Here is an 18,283-nt window from a genome sequence, read left to right as displayed (position 1 = left end):
ATCCTCACTTTTCCATTTTCTTCTCCTTGCTACATTCGATCAATCATTAAATCCAATGAAGTCTATCTACAAAAATCTACCTAGTTTGTCCTTCCAATCATTTTAACAACCACTATGAGATATTAGGCCAAAGGTTAAAAAATGTGGCTAGTGGGCCAGACCCAACCTACAGAATGTTTTGTCTGAACTGCATGATATTTTTTCTAATCTAAATATTTGCCAGCATTAAAAATTGGGAGATTTCACACGAAAGAACCCAGATTTCCAACTTTTCTTGAAATATCAGAAGATCTGGCAAAAACCAGGCTGAAGGTAAGTAGCAGCTACATCTTTCGGAGAAAGCATACACTCTCCAGCTGGCTACAGTTCTCACCTTTCCCTGTGCTGCACTCATTTCCTTTGAGTTTATAAACCCTGTTTTAGACCTTCACCATTTATTTCCTGAACTAAAGTGATAACTTCTTGATTGGCCTCCCTGCCTCTGGTCTTTATCCGGTTCAATTCTTATTTGACAACGTTGACAGATAGACTTTAAAAATGAAACTTTTTCAGTTCACTCCCTACTTAAAATTCCTCAATAGTGCCCCATCATCTAAAAGATAGAGTTCAACTTCCTATCATAACATGCAAAGCTATTTTTTATATAATCCCAGTATACAACTTCAGTTTCACTCTGTATTCAATCAGACTGAATTGCTTGTAGATCTCCAAAAATGCCAAGCTCTCTCCCACTTCTGTACTTTTAAAAATGCTTCTCGGGCTTCCCTGGTGGCGCAGTGGTTGAGAATCTGCCTGCCAATGCAGGGGACACGGGTTCGAGCCCTGGTCTGGGAAGATCCCACATGCCGCGGAGCAACTAGGCCCGTGAGCCACAATTACTGAGCCTGCGCGTCTGGAGCCTGTGCTCCGCAACAAGAGAGGCCGCGAGAGTGAGAGGCCCGCGCACCGCGATGAAGAGTGGCCCCCGCTTGCCGCAACTAGAGAAGGCCCTCGCACAGAAACGAAGACCCAACACAGCAAAATAAATAAATAAATACATAAATAAGTCAGGAGCTCTTTAAAAAAAAAAAAAAGAGTTTGATTTAATTTAAAAAAATGCTTCTCTCCTCAACCTAGAATGTTTATCCTTTCTTGCCTGGCTATCTCCTACTCTTTCTTCAATATCAGGTCAGGTAAGATCTCTTCTGGGACATTTTCCCAGGCTCCTCCTCCCCACCCTCTCTACCTACCACTTCCAATCAGTCTACTAGGCAGCTCCTCCTGTATATCAGTAGCATCCTGTGGCTATTACAGCACCATATTATAATTATTGCATTTTTTTTTACTGGTGTCCTCCAACTAGAGTGAACTCCTTGAAGGCAACCACTGTTAAATTTCATCTTAAAATGTAAATGAGAAGACAAAAGTGCCTCCTCAATTATTTATTTGGTAGCAGTAGATGAGAAAAGGAACAAACATTTGTAAAAGGTCTCATGTGCCAAGTACTACAGCTAGGTCCTTTTGCAATATTTCATTTACAATAAATGAGATAGAATTTAATAGGATTTACAATAAATGAAAAAGTGGACAGATTTTAGAATTTTAGTTATGACTTGGTTAAATTTTGAGGTACTAGTTGCTTTTGCAAGATTCTCACATTACACCATTTTGAGGTCACAGCTGTCATTCAAATACTAATGATTTGCTTAAGATTAATTTTCAGTTCATATTATTTCTTAGTTAACTCTTAGTGTAATTTCCCCTGATTTGAAAAAAAAAGGGGGAAGGAAAAAACCCAAATGCTCAAGATCAACAAAGCTTAAGGAAAGTTTCAGAAAAAATCCTTAACAACATCTATGCAACAAAACATTCATGTAAGGAGAAAGCTTACATGTAAGATCTTATGTAAAGAGAAATATTATGTAACACTTACATAGGGAGGATTCACTCAAACATAATTTTCAGCTGTTCCTATACTTAGTAAAATAGGTAAAATTATTGAAAAACATCTAAAACGTCAACTTACCCTTTCTGTAAGAACTACAATTGGTGAATACGCAGAATTCAGGAAATCATAAACATCAATTTGAAATAAATATTTCAGAATCTGACACTCAGAAGCATCTTCTGTCAATTTATAAATAAAAATATGTTAACACTTGATACGATGTAATTTTGAATCTAATTTTTTCCTCACTTGCTGCATTGGAGAACAAATAGCTTGTTTCTTACCTTTTTGAGCAACATAATTTTGAGAAGACAAAGAGTAATCAGTTGAAAAGATCTGACTGTTTGACAGGGTATTTTCCACAAATGTGTCTATTTCCACTTGAGCAGGCCTTTCAGTGTCTAGTGATGTTTTTGATTTTTCATCATTATTTTCAGAAGATAGAGTTTTGAAATGTACTTCTTCATGAACTCTCATAGATAACTCTATTTTAGAGACCATATCTGCAAATAAATAAGGAGAAATGTTTTGGATTTTTTTTTACATGCTTGCTTTGTTGTGGGCTTCCTATTTTTTTTCTAGGCAGGTCATTCTTTGAATCTTGTGGGCATTGTGATACTTCATTATGGAAAGAATTCATTAAAACATAAATTTGTAGCCTCTATTATTCGCTACTTCTGATGTAATAAATTACCACACACTTAGTGGCTTAAAGGATACAAATACATTCTTTTCGAGTTCTGGAAATCAGAAATCCTACAACCAAGGTTTTGGCAGGGCTGTGTGTTCCTTCTGGAGGCTCTAGAGGAGAACCCATTTCATTGCCTTTTCTACCTTCTGAAGGGCATCTGCATCCTTTGACTCATGACCCTGTATATACGAAGATATATATGTACATCTCAAGAACTTTCATTTAAAAAGGATTACCAGGCTTCCCTGGTGACACAGTGGTTAAGAATCCGCCTGCCAATGCAGGGGACACGGGTTTGAGCCCTGGTCCAGGAAGATCACACATGCCGCGGAACAACTAAGACCGTGCACCACAACTACTAAGCTTGCGCTCTAAAGCCCGCAAGCCACAACTACTGAGCCCGCAGGCCTAGAGCTCGTGCTCCACAACAAGAGAAGCCCGCACACTGCAATGAAGAGTAGACTCTGCTTGCCGCAACTAGAGAAAGCCCACGTGCAGCAACAAAGACCCAATGCAGCCAAAAATAAATAAATTTATTTTAAAAATTTATAAATAAATTTATAAAAAATAATAATAAAAAATAAAAGGGATCACCCTTCCCCAAAATTAAGAAAAAAAAATTAATTTGAAACATATATGTCATAATTTTACACATTTGTAATGTTGTATCATATGCATACCATGTCATCATACGCATACATGTGCATACCATGTCAAATAGCCATCAATTTAAGACAATTCAATTTTCAAACATAGTTTAAACTGATCACCTGATTCAATGAACTAATCAAACAGGATTAAAAAAAAAAGTTCTAACTAGTCCTAGCCTGAGCTCTAGTATTCAAGTAAATTGTGGGATTTATTCCTCAGTTACTTTTTAAGACAAGGATAGAAAAGTATCAGTGCAGCCCTGAAAAACAATATTAAAGAATAGTCCTAACTGAATTATTCAATGTCTAACTTTGCTCTTTGAGTTATGAATTTAACACATGGCTTTGATGCTGTCACTTACTTAGCATTGTTTAAAAGATGAAAGTCCCAAGTAAGCAAACACATATCTGTAATTTACTAATGCCACCTGTGGATATTAAACTTAAAAATGAACAATCAACTCAGGAGTCTGAATACAATAGGACTGTTGTAAATACAGCACTCAAATAGTGATCTACAATGATGTTTAATGGCATTAGGGGAAAAAAGGCTTATTTGACAATTAATTACACCAAATTTATATGTGCCTAAATTGGTTTATTTTAAATATTGTTTTACACTGTATTTGAAATAAATATATGTGAAGAAAATGAAAATTTCCTATAATAATTTCATATTTGATTAAACTTTTGAGGTATTATTTTCACATTACTTAAATCTTAGCTTTAAGATTTACATTAGAAACCAAAACAATCTTGAAAAAGAAGAGCTGGAGGAATCAAGTTCCCTGACTTCAGACTATACTACAAAGCTACTGTCATCAAAATAGTATGGTACTGGAACAAAGACACATGGATCAGTGGAACAGGATAGAGAGCCTAGAAATAGACCCATGCACTTATGGTCAATTAATCTAGAACAAAGGAGGTAAGAATATACAATGGAGAAAAGACGGTATCTTCAATAAATGGTGCTGGGAAAACTGGACAGCTACATGTAAAAGAATGAAATTAGAACATTCTCTACTACTGTATACAAAAATAAACTCAAAATGGATTAAAGACCTAAATGTAAGACTGGATACTATAAAACTCCTAGAGGAAAACATAGGCAGAACACTCTTTGACATAAATCACAACAGTATTTTGGGGGATCTGTTTCCTAGAGATGGAAATGGAAACAAAACCAAAAATAAACAAATGGGACCTAATTAAACTAAAATGCTTTGCACAGCAAAGGAAACCATAAGCAAAACAAAAAGACAACCTACGGAATGGGAGAAAATATTTGTGGATGATGCAACTGACAAGGGATTGATTTCCAAAATATACAAACAGCCCATACAGCTCAATATCAAAAAAGCAAACAACCCAATCAAAAAACTGAGTGGAAGACCTAAATAGGCATTTCTCCAAAGAAGACATATGGATGGCCAAGAAGCACATGAAAAGATGTTCAATGTTGCTAATTATTAGAGAAATTCAAATCAGAAGTACAATGAGGTATCACCTCACACCAGTCAGAATGGTTATCATCAAAAACTCTACAAACAATAAATGCTGGAGAGGGTGTGGAGAAAAGGGAACCCTCTTATACTGTGGGTAGAAATGTAAACTGATGCAGCCACTATGGAGAACAGTATGGAGGTTTCTGAAAAAACTAAAAATAGAACTACCATATGATCCAACAATCCCATTCCTGGGCATATATTGGGAGAAAACTATACTTTGAAAAGATACAGGCACCCCAATGTTCATAGCAGCAATATTTACAAATAGCCAAGACATAGAAGCAACCTAAATGTCCATCGACAGATGACGAGATAAAGAAGATGGTATGTATATACAATGGACTATTACTCAGACATAAAAAAGAATGAAATAATGCCATTTGCAGCAACATTGATGGACCTAGAGATTATCATATTAAATGAAGTCAGAGAAAGACAAATATCATATGATATCACTTATATGTGGAGTCTCAAAAATGATACAGATGAACGTATTTACAAAACAGAAGTAGACTCACAGACATAGAAAACAAATTTATGGTTACCAAAGGGGAAAGCGGGGGAGAGATAAATTAGGAATTTGGGATTAACAGTTATACACTACTGTATATAAAATGGATAAACAACAAGGTCCTAATGTATAGCACAGGGAACTATATTCAATACCTTATAATAACCTAATATAGAAAAGAATCTGAAAAAGAATATACATATATTCTTATACATATATATATTCAGTTATATATGTATAACTGAATCACTTTGCTGTACACCTGAAACATTGTAAATCAACAATACTTCAATTTAAAAAAGTACATTAGATACAGATATGACTTTCTTACAATTATTAATAAATTAATAAACAGAATTTTAATTCAAACAAAATAATGAATAGTTTTCATATTTAACTGTACTTGGGAAATTCATTATTTAAATAAGCTCAGTTTGGAGTCCTTTTGTAAAATAGTTATTAGTATTGTAATATAAATAATTGTTCCCTAATTTATCTGTTTTGTAAATTCTTATGTCAGGATATTAGCTTTTTGTAAATGTGGTTACCTCAAGCCTCAGCTTTTCACGAATACTTATTCAAGATCAGTGATTCATTTTCCTTATGCACTCTTTCTAAATAAGTCAAGTTTTCATTTGTTATTGCCTAAAAGAGTTGTTGAAATTATCTGAAAATATTGGCTATTTTAGCTATTTCTCCAATATTGAGACAATAGAGTCTGTGGTTTTATCTGAATCCCTCTTTCAGTATCCTTTTTTTTTTTTTTTTTAGTATTTATTTATTTGGCTGTGTCGGGTCTTAGTTGTAGCACTCGGGATCTTTGTTGCGTCATGCGGGATCTTCCGTTGCCCCGTGCGGGCTCTTCGTTGGGGCTCGGAGGCTCTAGAGCGCGCGGGCTTAGTTGTCCTGCAGCATGTGAGATCTTAGTTCCCCAACCAGGGATCAAATCCGAGTCCCCCAGCATTGGAAGACGGATTCTTAAACAAACACCGCACCACCAGGGAAGTCCCTAGTATACTTTTTTTAAAACAAACTTTGCATGACCCCAGCTTGTTTTTCATTTAATTAATAGTGAAATGTTTTGAAGTATTTATATAGTAAGACATTTTTTTTCTGAAACTTAAAGGAATTTCTTAACATTTTTATAAAAGTCCCTCAAAACTAGTTATAATTGCATAAATGCCCTGTTCTCATTTGACTATCTACCAAGTTATTCATATTTAGAAATTCTCCCAGCATCACTATATGAAATGATAAATAAATTCTACTAAAATGATATTCAGAATGCCCTGAAGTTTCTATAAATAAGCTCTAAACTATTTTTATATATCTATATTTTGAATACTGTATTTCTGGGTCTGATATTGTTTTTTTAGTCTCTCTTCTTTCCAATTATTCATCTGCTTTTTCACAAATATTCCCTTAGGATCTAACAAGCTTAGAACAAAATAATTTCCTCTAGCCTTTGAAAATCTAGGTCTCTAATGTTTTCAGTCATGAAAATCATCACACCACGTTTCTTATTTAGAAAAGGGTTAGAATCTAAAGTCTATATTCTGGTTGAGGATGTTGATCAAGTAAAGAACTCATATTTTCTAGAATATTAAGAGAAATAACATATAGTTCTTCTGGAAATTCAAGATAATCAACCAGTACCAGTGAAATGTGTTTCCTTCTGAGTTTGCAACATTGTTGATCTCTTCTTGTGAAAGTTTTTCTGTCATTCTAGGATTGATTGTTTCTGTATTATTGGCCAATATTTGTTGAGTTTCTAATCTGTCCATCATAGAGACATCAGAATGGAGATGTGGGAAAGTCATGTTATATAATTCTTTACTTAAAATATTATCCACTTGTTTTTAATCATAGGAGTTGCTAGTTACCTGGACATCTAGATCTAGAAGTATCCTCTGATACTCTGCTCTCTTCTGTTGCCCTCTGTTGATCTCCCAGAATTGAGAGACTTGAGGAAGAAAGCTGAAAACTTTTTACATTGTTTTTGCTTGAGTTTCCTTATTATCTTGTACAGTTAAAGAAAACCCTTGTTATCATAGCTCTTCTTGGGGGGAGGAGCTATAGATCTAGAATAAAATATCTTTCAAGAATCAAGACAATTTTAAATTACCTTAGCTTAGGTTTCTAAGAACACCATTCAGATATAGCTATATTGGGAAGGTGTAAATGAACTGAGTGCAAATAAGAAAAAATTCTCACCTAACAGAACAGGAAGTCAATGAACATCATCTAAAATAGGTTACTCAAAGAAGAATATAAATATTTTATTTAGAAAATAGAGATAAACACTAAAGGAAATTTTCTTTAAAAAATAAAGGAAATTATTGTCCCTGGGACAGAGGTAGAAGTAGAAACGGACAGAGGGAACAGCAATTGCTTTTGTTAAAACAAAACAAAACAAAACAAAACCTTAGCACTATTTATATTTTTAACCTGTTTACGTATAATAGTTTGATTAAAACTTATTGTAAAATACCTTGAGATCTCCTTGAAACATCCATATATAGCCAATCATTCTTTGTCCCTTGGGATTTTATTTTATGATATTAAGATCTACTAAATCCCAGAGTAAACCAGAAATTGATAAAAGGGTGATTGATAAAGTTGTTGTTGATTATTGAGTATTTTGAGAAATATGGATTCCTGGATGTTTCATGTGATTTGCACTTTTAAAAATAGATTATGTTTAACGTATGGACACCAAGCGGGGAAAGTGGTGGGGTGGAGGGGTGGTGGTGTGATGAATTGGGAGATTGGGATTGACGTATATACACTAATATGTATAAAATAGATAACTAATAAGAACCTGCTGTATAAAAAATTTTAAAAATAGATTATATTTTATAAAGAAATCATATTATAGATATTTTTATACTAACCTGGCTGACTGTATCTGTTTTTCAACATCATATCTTCCGTATTATCTGTGGGGTAATACTCAACTGAAAATTCTTCTCTTTTATCTTTTTCACCTCCATTATTTTCATCCAGTGTCTCTTTGGGAGATGGCAATTCTGTCTCCTTTAGAATGTTCTGGAAGTTCCAGGGGTTGTCAAAAGTATACAAGAACTTTTTAAAATACGGTAAAGTATCAGAATCATCTGTTTTCTCTAAGACCATTTTCTTGCCTATTTGATTTTCAGTTTCCATAATTTTTGTTATTTTTATTTCTTGTTCCTTATCAGTGTCAAATTCACTTGTTGGAGGATGTCCATGTTTATCTCCCCCACTTTCTTCTTCATTTTTTCCATCATCTGATATAATTTTATCTTCATTAGCATATGCAAATCCTAGCATAGCAAAACCAAAATCAAACCAACTTGGCTTGAGAATTGAGCTATCATTAGTGATTGTGTCTTCTTTTTCTGTTAATATTTCTGTACATGGAACGGTGGGTTCTTCCTCAGAGGATATGGAACTAGGAACATCTTGTAATGGTGGGTTGCTTTCTTTGGACAATAATTCAAGCCCTGTATCCTCACCCCCAAAACCAAAATAACTTGTAAATCCACCACCAAACCAACCAGTGTCTTGAGGATTGAGGATGTGCTCTGACTCAGACACTAGTTCAGACTCTTTCTTTGGCACTGAATCAAATTCTGATTCAAATTCTTGCTTATGTTCTGTTTGGGGCTCACCATTGTTTAATCCCTCTGGGTCATTCTCATCTTCCACTGGTATTTTTCTACTTCGAAATGAGCTTTCTTCTAGAGGTTCAGTAACTGATTCAAAAGTCTTTTCTCCAGCTTGGTCCTTTCCAAATCCAAACCATCCTTTCACTTCAGGAATGGATGAGGATGGTGGGACATGATCCCCTTCTGGAATAGGATACTGTTCCACATTTCCAGCTTCTACTGCTTCCCAGTCCTTTGATTCACTAGTACTTCTGATATCTTCAGGAGCCTCTGATGCTGGAAATTGGTCTTCAAACAAAGTACTTTCAGAAGTTGAATAAAAGCCAAGGTCTATCTGAAAATCACTTTCATATACTCTAGATTTGGGTTCCTTGTCTTCTTCATATGGATATGTATTTTCACCATTATCACTGTTTAACTCACTATCTTCATTTTCAAATGTGTAGCTTATTCCAAGAAGACAGAGAAAGTCAGATTCCTTAAAGAAAAAAAGTTACGATTAACATTAATGTATAAAAACTCCTTGTTTCTCTGAAATCATTTAAAATGGATGAGTATGATTTTCCCAAGGCCACACAACTAACTCAACAGCAGAGCAAAAACTCCTAATCTCAAACACTTGTATCATAACTGACTTTTCAAGGTTAATGATATAAACCTAAATGAAAATCCTCTTGCATTAGGATTTATTTATTATCAAATAATTGAAGAACTTCAGAAGCAGAGGCAATCAAGTATTGAATATATTCTGCAAATAAACTCTAGTGAACAGGTGTACATGGCCACAAAATCTTGCTCCTGGTAAGGGTACACTGAATGGACATATGCAGCTGTGCAGTGCTTTCAGGGAGGGGAATTTACAGCACACGGTCACAGCTCAGACAAACCAAAGACTCTAAAGCATGAAGGCCTGGTTAGAAGTTGCACTAAAAAAACTTCTTTTTTTTGGCTGCGTTGGGTTGCAGCTGCGGCACGCGGGCTTCTCTCTGCTTGTGGCATGCGGGCTCCAGGGCACATGGGCTCTGTAGTTCGCGGCACGCAGGTTGAGCCGCGCGAGCTCAGTGGTTGTAGTGTGCGGGTTCAGTTGCCCCGTGGCATGTGGGATCTTAATCCCCCGACCAGGGATCGGACTGGTGTCCCCTGCATTGGAAGGCAGATTCTTTACCACTGGACCACTGGGGAAGTCCTCACTGAGACTTCTTTTATTGAGATATTGCATGTAGCCGATGGAAGCAGTGATCCCCTTGCTCATCTCACAAAACAACCAAATCATCAAGAAGAAAAATGGTGAAGCTATTTTTTTTTTTTATCTGAAGGTATGAAACAGTGATATACACTGCTCTTTGAATATCACCATTATGAAATGAGAATAAAGCTCAGAATTTTACAAAAATAAACTTCAGGGCTTCCCTGGTGGCGCAGTGGTTGAGAGTCTGCCTGCCAGTGCAGGGGACACAGGTTCGAGCCCTGGTCTGGGAAGATCCCACATGTCGCGGAGCAACTGGGCCCGTGAACCATAATTACTGAGCCTGCGCGTCTGGAGCCTGTGCTCCGCAACAAGAGAGGCCACGATAGTGAGAGGCCCGCGCACTGCGATGAAGAGCGGCCCCCGCTCTCCACAACTAGAGAAAGCCCTCGCACAGAAACGAAGACCCAGCACAGCCAAAAATAAAAATAAATTTTTAAAAAAAACAATAAAAAATAATAATAAACTTCAGAATTGCAATTTTACAGTATTTTTTGGCATTGCAACATAGTAGGTGATTAACAACAGATGCTGGAGCCAAACACTCTGGGTTCAAATCCTAATCCTGCCGTTTACTAGCTCTGTGACCTTGGGCGAATAGGATGACCTTTCTATGCCTCAGTCTCCTCATCTGTAAAATGAGAATAATGACAGTACCTACCTTATAGGGGTGTTGTGAGGATTAAATGAATCAAGTAATTAAAATAGCAACTGTCTCTAGTAAATACTAGCCTAATCTAGCCCAAGGTTACACTACCCCAGATGAGCCAGTCATGCAAGGATAAAAAGGCCCAACCCCTTGCCCCTATTCAGAACAACCCTGAAAGGCCATTCCAGCTTCAAAGCTCCTTATGGAATCACCTGAAACCTTCGTTGCAACCGGATCACAGTTCAACTTCTCTGTCTGCCCAATCCTGCTTTTCCTTGTATTCCCTCACAGGTGCTATTCCCAAGAGTACTCCCTAGTAAACCTCTTGGATGCAAAGATCCATCTTGGAGTCTATTTCCCAGGGAACTTGACCTAAGAATTTGGGCCCTCTAGGGACTTCTCTGGTGGTTCAGTGGGTAAGACTCCATGCTCCCAACGCAGGGGGCCCGGGTTCGATCCCTGGTCAGGGAACTAGATCCCACATGCATGCTGCAACTAAGACCCGGTGCAGCCTAAATAAAAACATGTTTTTTAAAAAATAAAGAATTTGGGCTTTCTATATGCTTACTATGTGCTCTGCACTGTGCCAGGTGCTGAAATTCTACAGTAAACAATAGAAAAACATAATTATAAATTGTGATAAGTGCTATGTAGGAAGTAAACAGGAAGCTGTGATTAAGAAGCAGTAATTCCTTTAGAATCATCATGGAAGAGCTCTCTGAGGCACTGATGTTTAAGCTGTGACCTAAAGGATAAGAAGGAACTAACCAGGTGAAGAACTTAGGGGAAGCATTCCGAACAGAGAGAACAGCCCGTTTGGGTTTCTGGGCTAGGAAAGAGCTTGGCATGTTCTAAGAACTATCAATAGGCCAGTGTGGCCAGGAGCATAGTGAGTGCGGGGAGAGTGGCACGTGACAGGGTCAGCAGCGGGGTCAGGAGCAGATCATGTAGAGCCAGGGTAAGGATTCAGGGCTTGATTCCAGGTTCAATGCAAAGCCATAAAAAGGCTTTAAACCAAGCGAATGACATGATCTGATTTCTTTGTTTTTGTATCTGTAAGATCCATTGCTGTCTGGAGAATGAATTGGAAGAGGGCAAAAGTAGGGGCAAGGAGACCCGTTAGAAACCTACTGCAGTGTTCTACTCAAGAGATAATGATGCTTTGAGTCAGGGCTATGGGGAGAGTAAAAATGAAGAGAAGACGGATATATTTTGGAGACAGAACTGATGGGACCAGTAGTTATACAGTGAATAGACAGTTAATCCCAGAATTTTTGCTGGAAAAGAGCCAGATAATAGTTTACTTAACTAGGCAGACTGACTTCACACTGACCTCATGTAAGGTAAATAGGCTTAACCTGGAATGTGAATTAAATGGGCTAATCAAATTCACATATTGAAGAGTCACCTTCTGATTCCCATTCTCATTATCAAGCCCAGCATTATCAAGTTCATTTAAAACTCCAACAGCAAAAGAGGTTTACAGATATGAGACCTAGAGAGTGTGGTGGGAAATAAACTCTGTCCCAGTAGGACAATAACATTAGTAATAATATCTAACACTTACATAGCACTTACTAAGTGCTGTTCTATGTACTTTACATATGCTCATTTTTTGCTCAATAAATTTGTTGAGGTAGCACTATATCATAATCATCATCTTCATTTTACAGATGAGAAAAAAGGCACACAAGACCACATGGCAACTAAGTGGCTGAGTCAGGCTTTCAACCCAGTCTACCTCCAGAATCCATGCTCTTAACCACTACACTCTATTGCCTGTTAATTTTTCAGTAAGCAAAATCCTTGTCATCAATCTCGTCTTACCTGATTTTATTCACATACTCAAACTATTCCTAGAGTGAGTTTTCAGACTATTTTATATATCCACTATATAAGATGTAGAACTGATGGGCACTTATACCACAGAAAACTGTTTTAGCCAAAAAATTTTAAATTCAATTAATAACCGATAAAGCAACTATACTCCAATATCAATTAATAAAAATAAATAAATAAAATAAAATAAATAATACATTCATTAAAAAAGAAGAAAAAAAAACTATTGGTAATTGGAAAAGAGAATTCTTGGGTGTTTACAACAACTATTTCTTTTGTTAGAGAAAATAAAATATAAATTTTCTCTAATAAATAAATAAATAAATTCAATTAATAACTGAAATGAGTTTACTCACTTTTGTTGATATTTCAACTTCCTCAGATATGAACACCTCTTCAATCTGGACTGCATCTCTGGGAAAATACCCAAAGTCCTTTCCTTTCTATCAAAATGAAGAATGAAGATTAGCAAGTAAGAGTGATCAAAGCAATAATAGCCATTGAGCCTGATTTTGTTTCATGTCCTTGGCTTTCATCTATTTCAAATTACAAACATTAACGGCTTTCATTTACCATCTAAAAGAAAGTCAGTGAAATCATATTCCTTTTGCTACTCAACAGAACAGCATAAATCTGAGGGAACAAAGGGTCAAGCTATAAAATGCCACTTTTTCAGATTTCAGAGGGAAAACCACACATTTTCTTTCTTTTTTCTGTTCTTAATGACCTTTCTTGCCCAGGTGGACCACAGATTTACACTAGTAAACCTGGAATATCAAAAAGCAAGAGAATGGTGACTGTAGCCAAGCAAGATGGAGCTGTGACATATGCAGCATTTTCAGGATGTCAAAATTGGGTAAGATGTTTAAACTCTGAAGGGCTGAGGTGGATTCATCAAGATAGTAAGGATCTATGAGTCTTCCAGGGTGCATTTGGTTCCATACAACTTTTCTGAGGGTACCTTGGTAGCAGAGATCCTCTCAATCCGGTTCAAGTGCATACAAGATGTCCCCCAAGAGTGAAGGCTTCACATAACCACTCTCAGCCCATTTCCCATCCCTGTCAAAGTTTAAAGAGCATATTTCTTTTGGCCTTTTGATTCAGCACCATTATACCTCAACTGTGATTCTTCCAGCTCTCCAGTTGCTGCAATTATTTGGAAACCGAAGGAATGAACTCCACAGTGTGGCTTCTTTTTCTTGGCCATGCCAGTGGGGCTTAGTTCCCTGGCCAGGGATTGAACCCGGGCCCTCTGGCAATGAAAGCCCAGAGTCCTAACCACACAGTGTGGCTTCTTAAACAGTTATCTGCCTGGACTAGACACCTAAGGCACAAAACCAAGTGTGCTTGAAACTTCACCATGGCTCCACACATTACATGCTGCTTTTGTGTGGAACTATCATTTTCACACATAGTAAACAAGAAAGAATGCTTTCTTTTCCTCTTATGATACTTACTGTGTCATTTTCCTTATAGTTGCATTGGATACCTCCCATGCATTCAAGACAGAGAAATGGCATGTTTAAGACACCATAAGCAGTAAGGAGTCTTGGGAGCTGCAAAGTCCAGGTAAACAATTCTGGCCAACAACAGTCTGAGGTTCAGTCATGTAGCCCCTCATGCTAAAAAGCAGGATAGACCCAAATAGAATCTGCTCCTTCAAATAAAGATCACAGAGGCTACACAGGGAAGAGATCTTATGCATACGCGATATGGAAATGATGTAGGTATCAGGTTGGTCATGCTTGTTCAGCTTGGGAGTAAAATCACTTGTCATGGCATCTTTTCATTCTAAAGCATGATATAATCTAAGATACAAACCTATATTCAACTGAAAATATTAATCATTAATTTTTCTATGTTGTATATTCAGAGAGGTGATTCAGGCGTCTAGGCATTTCAGTGTAATAGGACTTTGGGCCAAATAGTAGTCTCTCTCAATTATTCTTTTCCTCCATGAAAAATTCATATACCTCACTTCCCTAGGCTACTAATCTTTCTGAGGATCTCTTCAATAGCAACTCAGTCCTTTATTTGCTCAGAAAGTCATGTCTTTTTTTTTTTTTTTTTTTTGGCCAAGTAGGATCTTAGTTCCCCAACCAGGGAATGAAACTGCGCCCTCGGCAATGAAAGCGCAGAGTCCTAACCATTGGACCACCAGGGAATTCCCAAGACATGTCTTTTAATCTGATTAACTAAAACTTCCCAGTCTCTCTTAAACTTGGCCATTGGTAACACCAAGGGATGGCTGGGGTTACCTAGTCATCCCATAATCTCCATTGGCCCCGCTAAAGTCTCTCCAAATAAATATAAAACCTAAGTTCAAAAACTATGCATGCTGTGTAAAAGTAATTTCAAGGCACTCTTAAGCCTTCATCCCAACCAGACTGGCTTCCCCAAAGCTACTTTTTATAGAAATTCTGGAACCAACACTGATCATGACCATTTTTTTGTTTGTTTGTTTGTTTAAATATGTTAAGGGTTTTTAATATATATATAAAGTACTGTTAAATTCTTAAAGTTCCTTTAGAGATGAACACCAGGCATCCTTGTGCAAGCTAGTCATTTATTCTGTATTCAATTTGTAAGATTAGATACTTACACTTCCTGCCCACAAATCTTCCCTTTCTCCTGCGAGTTTAACATAAACGGATATCTCTTCTCCCTTAGTGAAGTTCAGGTATCGACAGTCAGGTCCTCTGTAATCTCTTATGGCTAAGACTCTGCTTATTAAAGCTATGTAAACATGCAGAGAAAAACACACAGTAGAGAAGGGAAGGAAAAGATAATTAGTTTTCTTCTGGCACCTACTATACTCCAGGCATCATGATAAGCTCTTTCATACCTTTTATTACTGCTATTATTAAATCCTCAAAACAGACCTATGAGGTAAATAATCTCATCTCAGACTAAAAAATGAGCCTTTAATTAACTATCAAAGAGTTGGTCACACACCTGATAAATGGTGGAGCCAGATTTGAACTGAAGTTCTTTTCACTGCAACATCCGCCTTCTGTATTCTGAGTTTTCTTTCTGTTTTTTCCTAAGCCTTTCTAAAAACCCATCAGTCTCTCTTCATGGACAACTCATATCCTACTTCCGCTATAAGACAACCCTAATTGGTCCAGCCTACTCTGCCGCTTCTCTGAATTTCAATATTATCTATTATCCTCATGTTGTATTACTATTTACTGTTTCATATTGACCTGTCTTGTCATCATTCACTAGAATGAAAATCCCTGGAGGACAAGAAACTTATCTTACATTTCATTTTATCCCTCTTAGATACACACCCCTCATCCCCCAGACCCAGAACATAATAGGCCCTTAATAACTATGAATGATTATAACCACATATGCTAGATTTAGCCCTTCAGCACATAAAGTAATATACATACCTTATTAACGATTATAATTATACTGGCATATGTAAAACCTTTGCATTAAGTCATGCAATTAAAGTTAAAAAACTTTTATCAATTACTATAAATTTGAATGTTCTCTTTCTTTCCATGTTATGTGCCTAGCCCTAAGGAAACTAAAATGAGGTTGTAAAGAAGGAAAGAAAAATTGTTATAATAATATTATAAAACATCATCTAGTAAACATTCTCTATATATTAAATTATGTATCCAAATGATTAAGGAAAATGTTTACACATAAAAAATTTACTTTTAAATCATTTATGTTCATACTAATAATATTTTGCATTTTTAATTACGTGTTGCAAATTCGAAGTAATTCTCACATACCGGAGGGATAGAACAATATAAAGCAATTCTAATATACTGGGATGCTATTCATTTTGTACCATAATGCCAATTTCAGAAAATAAGTTCTTAAGCAATAAAATGAAAATTAATTTCTCTTTGTAGAAGAGGAAGTTTAATATTCAAAGATATAAATAAAATTATGTACTCTTAACACTGATTTCAGTATTTTTGCATAATAAGGGAACACAGAAATAATTAATGTTTGATAAAGTTTACACAATAAATCATGACGGTTTGAAATAAAAACAGTCTTAGAAAACTCATGAGAATCAGAAACTTCTGATTGTGAAATAGAAACTAAAAAATGTAAGGGCTTCATAAAAATAACTATCAAATGGCTTGATATCTTTTTTAATACAAATCAATTACACTTATCTTAAAAAATAGTAAAAGTGCTAATTAGTTTGTTTTTGAGATCTGGATTAATATCCTTAAAATTTCTTATATATTTATATATCAGGCTGATCTTTGCCCCTTTGTATATTTACATTAAAAACTGTCACAAAATACTTTGCTTCCAGCATTTCTTTTTTATAGTGTACTATACCTTATAATTATAAATATTTCTCAATGATATTAATGTTCATTTTTATCATACATGTCCACAATAACGTTTTATATCATTTCAGAGCCTCATTTTAAGAGGAAAAGAAGGAAAAAAAAGAAAAGCGACTTACTTTCACATTCCAAGTCACCACATTTTTTTAAGTCTGCCAGCAGTTTTGTGCCCTCCAGACACTTTGTCAGAGAAATAACCAGAAGGAGGATTCTGTGAACTCCAAGATCCGCCATGCTAAAACAAGCAGGAATCCCAAACAAGGTTTAAACCAGTTGTTTAGGCGCCAGATATGCCAGCCAAAACAGGAGATACCCCACACTCTTTACTAAATATAAGAGGAAAAGTTTTGGGGTTTTTAAATCCCTTGATAACTACCTTTTTCTATTGGTGTTTAGGCTTAACTTGAGGGACAAACACTCTCTGTTCTCAATCTGCAGTATCAGCAGCGTCAGGTGTCCAGATTATACATAAGGGTTTAATAATTAACAGGGATTTTTAGTTGGAGTCATGTTTTATAAAGCCAGTGCAGTAAAACTCTCTTGCTTAAAGGCACCTTGCATTCCACAGAACAATTCTTAAAGAGGCCTCCATAAAAAGGTAGTTCATCTCCTTCTGTTAAAGTCTTCAGGTAGATCAGTCGATAAGTTCATAGTATTTGCTGCATGCAAATACCAGCGTCAGTGGAGATATAGTTATATGTAGAAGCAATAATAATTTATGTTAAAAGCATGGTTTGGGATTATCATGATGAAAGTTATTTGAAAAAAATATCCCACGTTCGTATTTTAACAACCTCCAGTGTTACTATGAAGTTGAAACTTATATTTAGTTAAGATAGTTAAAATGTATTAAGTACTTACTATGTTGCAGGTACTGTCAAACAATTACGTGATCTGATTTTACTCTCACATCAACTCTCTGAGGTAGGTAATATTATCATCCCCATTTTTGCATTATGAGGAAACCGAGGTACATAGAGATGGGTTAAATCACTTGCCCAATGTCACATATTGAGTGGAGAAGAAATTAAAACCTAGGCTCTGTGACTCCTCCTACCCACAACCACTATGCTTTACCACCAAGAATCAAGTCATCTGCCACAGAAAGATGTCTACTCTGTCTGCAACAATACCATTCGGAAACAGAAGGTACAATATCATTTTATGTATTTAAATTCATATGCATATTTCTGTATATAGAGAGAGAAAGAGAGAGATGTCTGAAAGAATCCTCCCCATATGGTGGGAATATATCGTGTGAGTTCCAGTTGTGTTCAC

General features: G+C 36.2%; 1 protein-coding gene across 6 annotated transcripts in view; it reads right to left on the bottom strand.

The window, feature by feature from the left end:
* The window catches only part of MIA2 (MIA SH3 domain ER export factor 2), a 106,426-nt gene extending 88,987 nt beyond the window's left edge, over positions 1–17,439 (bottom strand). For 5 of the 6 annotated variants that reach the window (XM_036844612.1, XM_036844615.1, XM_036844613.1 and 2 more), the window contains exons 1-6: positions 17,125–17,439; positions 15,277–15,410; positions 13,031–13,117; positions 8,185–9,418; positions 2,212–2,430; positions 2,006–2,106 (exon numbers count right to left, since the gene is read on the bottom strand). In XM_036844612.1, coding sequence (XP_036700507.1) covers positions 2,006–2,106; positions 2,212–2,430; positions 8,185–9,418; positions 13,031–13,117; positions 15,277–15,410; positions 17,125–17,239 — 1,890 coding nt within the window. In that variant the 5' untranslated portion in view covers positions 17,240–17,439. Of the gene's footprint in view, positions 1–2,005; positions 2,107–2,211; positions 2,431–8,184; positions 9,419–13,030; positions 13,118–14,131; positions 14,297–15,276; positions 15,411–17,124 lie in introns of those variants that run through there. The other variant, XM_036844617.1, reaches the window with a different exon arrangement.
* Between the last annotated feature and the right edge of the window lie 844 nt (positions 17,440–18,283).

The sequence above is a fragment of the Balaenoptera musculus genome, chromosome 2 (assembly GCF_009873245.2).
Source record: "Balaenoptera musculus isolate JJ_BM4_2016_0621 chromosome 2, mBalMus1.pri.v3, whole genome shotgun sequence".
Classification (NCBI taxonomy): domain Eukaryota; kingdom Metazoa; phylum Chordata; class Mammalia; order Artiodactyla; family Balaenopteridae; genus Balaenoptera; species Balaenoptera musculus.
Note: the sequence above shows the minus strand (reverse complement) of the source record. Positions and strands in the feature narration are given on the sequence as shown.